This window comes from Dendroctonus ponderosae, unplaced genomic scaffold (assembly GCF_020466585.1).
Source record: "Dendroctonus ponderosae isolate FM_Combo_2020 unplaced genomic scaffold, Dpon_F_20191213v2 Dpon_F_20191213_11, whole genome shotgun sequence".
NCBI lineage: Eukaryota > Metazoa > Arthropoda > Insecta > Coleoptera > Curculionidae > Dendroctonus > Dendroctonus ponderosae.
The window spans coordinates 2,496,148-2,501,702 of record NW_026017213.1 but is presented as its reverse complement, the minus strand read 5'-3'; the positions used below and the strand labels follow the sequence as shown (position 1 = coordinate 2,501,702).

The following is a 5,555-nucleotide window of genomic DNA, read 5'->3' as shown; positions in this document are numbered from 1 at the left end:
AGGCAGTGTGAAAAGGTTCGATTTTCAGTCAACATCAGGCATTTTTCAGATTTTGAAAATTGTGTGTGCCTTTCGAGGTTCTTTTTGCAGGGCAGCGTTTGTGATTTATTTGCTCGGGAACCAACGCAGTGAGAGAGAATCGCTTTTGTACGTACTTTCTAGGCAAAACCACTGTGAAAAGCTTCAATTTACAGTCAACAGGAAAATTTCCGGAGTTCAGTATTCATTTTCTGAGAAACCTAATGAACGAGCCACTTTTGCGTGACATTTGAAAGGCACCGTCTGCTCTATAAAGGGATCCCATTTCCGCTTTGAATCACCTGCAGGGAATTTGCTTTCTTTCTTCAGCAAATACGACCAATACGTGAACTTTGCCTTAGACAACCTTCTGTTGAAATAAGTGGCAACGTCGCCGTTCGCTAATTTTCGAAATTGAAATGAATATCCTGCCAATCGACATGCTTGATTCTTTGAATTAAGAGCCGCAACTTTAAATAAATTAATGTTTTAGAAACCCAGAAAGCGACGCAACCTCAACTTAAATTCCAACTAATAAAATGGCGCCCTCTGTGAGTGTCCCGCGCAACGACCTCAATTACGAACGAACCACCCTGTATATTGAATATTTAACATAAAGGAGAGATTTTTCTCAATCTCTTTTCGGAATCTTAAATGGAATGAATTCGTTCGGAATTAGGTGCTTCAATTACGCGGCTCTATTTGATCAAATTGACGTTTTATTAGTGGCTTATCTCGTACAGACAAATAGCCAATGGAAGGATGGGCGGGTATCATTTACAGCCGCACTTACACTTCTTAGTTGACTTAATGGTGTTGGCACTGTTGCTGCCGCCGAATGGTCATCACATCGAGCCACCGTCCAATCGATACTGTCTTTTGGGGCCCCCCTTTAGCAGTGCGGATTTTCACTACGGCCGAAGGTAAACAAGTCGATTTGGGTCAGATTAGTAGCCGAAACGTTCGCGAACGATTGCCGAAACAAGACACTTTCGCGGGACTGAGATTCGCCTTTCGAAATGTCCCCGAGGCTCCGCACCAACCTCTACACGGTGAACTAAAAGAGGCAAAATTACCGACTTGCACTCACGTATTCATGGATCCCGAATTGTCAATGCGCGACTAAGGCCACTCCCATTCCGTTCTTTTGCCTCATGCGAACTGTCGACTTAATGGTCCGATTTGTTCTCGGAAGATTCGCCGGACACTCTGTATTTAAAGGCTACAATTGACAACCTAAACATTCATGCACGTGACTCCAAGCATTCGACACTTAAATGCATGTCAAACTATTTCGAGCATTGTATTTTCCTAGTTGATGACATGCTTGGAAAGGTTATCTCGATCAGCTGATCGCCAACTGTTCCTCTATCCTGCACACTGCAGGCAACCAGCCATACGCGCCATCTCACCTGAAGGCTATCGCCAATGACGTGCGGATGAGTCCATGGGCGAAGATCGAGAAAAATCTCCCTAATTTTAATTCCCTTTTTCGTAAAACAGCGCAATCAGAAGGAAAAATTATATTTTGTTTGGGTTAGGTTGGGTAACTCAGTGAATTTTTAGGAGTTGGCGCAGTGCTGCACCAAGGCTTGGGGCGCTAACCCATCGCACCGTCGCAGTAACTCCGTTCCGTTTCTGGGAAAATGTTGATGACTTTTTTTTAACTTTTTTTAGATTTATCTTAAAGGCCATTTATTAATAATATTTTTAAATGTCTTCAAATTTCAGAATTTTACAGTTTTCTTCAAAATGCTCAATTTTCTAAAGTTTCACTTAAAAATGCTGACAATCTTAAGGTATTTTCCGCAAAAAAATTATGAGATAAATTTCGAATCCTTCGTCGCTTTGTAAAAAGTTTTGAAATCCCTTTCCAGCTTCGAATTTGGAACAAAAATTAAACAATTTTCTATCAAAAAACGCACAGAATAAGCGAAAGTTTATAAAAGATTGTTTGGAAATCTCGTCACCTCCATTCCTCTGAAGATTAATATAGAATTTGCTAAAAAATGTGGTTTTTTAGTTTTGACTGGAATTTTTTTGCTTCACTTTCCACTCAAAAACGCTGTATTTTGTACAGTTTCACTTGAAAATACTGACGGTCTTTTGCGCGAAAAATTACAACATAAATGTATAGCTTTGTAAACATTTTTTCAGTGTCGAATTCGGGATAAAAACAAACAAAAGATTTTCTCCAAAACCGATCACAAAACTAAAAGTTTTTAATCGAAAACGCAAAAAAACATTGTTTTTTGAGGATTTTCTTCTTTGTTGACAATAATGGGGGTTTCAGTCAAAAATGAGAAATTTAATTTTGCTAGAAAATTCGCCACATTCATCGATTTGCAGGGAACTTTAGAAAACCCTTTTCAGCTTTGAATTGGGCACAAAAACCTAATAATGGTATTCACTTTTTTACCGAAAGTAATTAGGATTATCTTAAAAAAACCACCAGAGAGCAAAAGTTTACAAAAAATTATTGGGAAAATTTACCGACCTCATCGCTTTGACGATTTCTAAAGTTTCTTTAAATTTTCAGGTCTTTCCAGTTTTAACAAAGTTCCTGTTAAGCAATTCTTTCTACTCAAAAATTCCATAATTTTCTAGTTTCACTTAAAATACTGGCAATCTTCAAGTATTTTTTGTGAAAAATTATAAGATAAATTTTATTGGAACACTCGTCTCCTTAACCGTTTTGCAAAAATGTTTGAAAAACTTTTTGCAGCTTCGAATTATGGACAAACCCGTAATAACTATTTCTAGGTCCTTTTCCAAAAATATTTCCCCGAACTGAAAAAGCGAAAGTTTATAGTCATTTATTTGGAAAACTCTTGGAAACTGGAGTTTCTTCACTTTTAGGTCAATATTTCTTAACAACACTGTCCCTGAACAGAAAAACCGTGTTTTTCCTAACGTTTTACTAAAATACTGGCAAACTGAATATTTTATGCAAAAAATTGAAGAGATCGATGTTACAAGAAACCCAGAGGGAAAACCCAGATTATTCTTTTATAGTTGTTTGAACAAAGTAGTAACTACTCTACACTACTCAGAAAAAAAATTAATAACCTTTCGTTAGATGTGAAAATTCTAGTTTCGAATCTCGTAAAGCTTTAACAAACGAATTATAACTCATGGACCGATGAGTTATAACTCGTCAACTCAGAAAGCGGCAACAACTCGATAGCGCAACTCAACACAGTGTCACGAAGCCCTAGTTTGGGATTCTTGCTGTTTTGCTGTCAATTTGTTCATGAATGCTAGAAACGACTTGAAATGGCCACAGTCTGCTTAGCTTAGAATATTCGGCGATTTTCAATAAAACCGCGTGAAGGCTAGATTTTTGCGCCTGTGAAAAGGCCTTTGTGGGTATGAAAAGCACCGTTTATATCCAGAGTTTGCTCAATTTTTTCTCAATTCTAACAGAATTTTCGCCAATAATTCCGAATAATCGGACGATTTTACAGGCGTTCGGAGGGATTTTATAGGTTATGTAAATTCACTTCCATTGAATGAATCCTTTTTCTTTTTACGCAATGTTCAGTTTTCAAAAATGGATACAGGATATTATGACTACTTATAATAACGATTGAGAGTATTAGTGTGTGTGGCCATTTATATGCAATTAAACCATTGTATCAACACAAATCCGCTAAATTTGAAAAATTTTAAATATTAAAAATTTTCAAAAAAACGTTTCAATTACATGATAATGTCCAAAGAATTATTCGATATTTTATTATCAAAAGTTGGACCTCACATAGCTAAAAACTGTAAAACCCGAGATCCCATACCTACAGGCAAAAGATTAACATGCACTTTACGATGTGTACACTTTAAGTGTAGGTTTTATTCATTTTTTTCAAGCTCAGCCTATTTTTACAAATTACCGAAAGTTTTCTCAGGCTCACCTCAGGCTGCCGGTTGCCCAGAAAATAAAACAGCGAACGTCGAGCAAGGGAGGGAACGAAAAGTGGGCTTTTAGGTTAAAATCGCTGTCATTATCAACAACTGTCATTGTCACCAACACGATGAGTCGAAATGGTTGCTTTTCGTATAGCAAGAAATAATGTCAACTCGTCCGATTATTCGGAATTTTCTTCCGAAAATTCGCTCATCAGAACTATTAAAAAAAAATTATTAACTTAAAAATCCTCTTTAGTCCCGCCACTGGAAATTTGAAACGTGACGTTTGCAGCGCGTCTTAACCCATGCATAGAGCAACCAGCAAAGCCTTCGGCCTTCTTCTGGCCATCTATTGGGCTTCTTCTTCAACCTGATCGCCTATTGTGCAGAAAATCTTCACCACCCCAACAATTAAAGCCCCCAAGCCGCAGCTTGAGCGCTTTTGAAAGCCACAGAGACAATAAAATAATAGTTTTACTTTGTCTATGTCGTAGACCCAGTGCTTGTCTGGTTCACCTGACTTACCCGTCTTAGTCTGTCTTAGTGCGTTAATGTGGTGGGAGGAGTCAGTTGACCAGTCGGCCAGCGATGGCGACACAGTCGCCCTATGCCTTTCTCCTTTTAACATCTCGATTGGGTCGTTGTTCCCGATAATTATCCGCAATTACGAAATACTGAAGAAACTAATTAAAAATCGGCCGATTTTACGGGACACGTTGAAATGTGTGCGATCGCGGGTGAGTGATCAGCCAACAAACAGGCGGGCGAAAGATCGAAAACAAGGGACGGAATTTCAGCCATGTTTACGAAACGAAAAGTAGGCTGCGTGTTGTTTCGGTTTTTCTGAGTGAAAAGTGCCGTTTCCCAGTTGGAAGTGACCTCAGAAGCGGTTTAGAGCTGAACATGGATAATTCGGAGCGAGGTGAGTGCGTAAAACGCCAGCCAATGGCTTAATGGCCGAAAGGGCAATGGCAAAGTCAGGGTCGGCAGATTTTTAGTTCACTGACCGCGATTCTTTGTATCCAGATTTCAGCTAGTTTATTGGTCAGTGGGCCTAATCGATTCATCATCAGTGCGCAGCGTTTCCTTGAAAATCGCCTTGAGTTACGCAGAAAATCGCTTTATTTATAAATGGAGGGGTTACATTTTTTACGCTTGTTTTAGGTCAAGTACTCCCCTCAATGGCGTTGGCTAAGACATCGACCCTGATGTGCAACACGTGTTGTTTTATCGACGCAGACACTTTTATTGGTTCCATTCAGTCAAATTGCTAACGCTTTAAAATGTTTAGGGCTTTTTCATATCCAGCCCTCCATTAGCAGCTTCCCATTGAACTTCTCTAGTGTTCCTAACTAATTGGCGTTACAGAGCTCTGTTGCCGGGCTTGCCGGTGGCCTCCAGCGGCTAACAGGTGGCGCTAGTAAGACGCTAAACAGTCGGCTTCTAATAGACTGTTTTTGCGCAAATTTGAGCAGTTATTGCAGGGGCGGATCCAGCTTTAAAGTCAGGGGGAGGGGGGTTATGTAGAAAAATACACTCTTCTGTTATCTATGAAATTAGAAAAATTTTCGTCGTTTTGTGCAAGGGTGGTGTAAGATTATTGCAAAATTTCATGTTTTCCGTCCCGTTTT

General features: G+C 39.2%; 1 protein-coding gene across 3 annotated transcripts in view; it reads left to right on the top strand.

The window, feature by feature from the left end:
- Nucleotides 1-5,555, top strand: part of LOC109540778 (retinoic acid receptor RXR) — a 35,904-nt gene that overhangs the window by 15,123 nt on the left and 15,226 nt on the right. The window contains exon 1 of one of the 3 annotated variants that reach the window (XM_019909248.2): nucleotides 4,506-4,846. The exons of the other annotated variants lie outside the window; for them this stretch is intronic. Within the exon in view, the coding sequence (XP_019764807.1) occupies nucleotides 4,828-4,846 (19 nt within the window). The 5' untranslated portion in view covers nucleotides 4,506-4,827. Of the gene's footprint in view, nucleotides 1-4,505; nucleotides 4,847-5,555 lie in introns of those variants that run through there. 3 annotated transcript variants of the gene reach the window in all.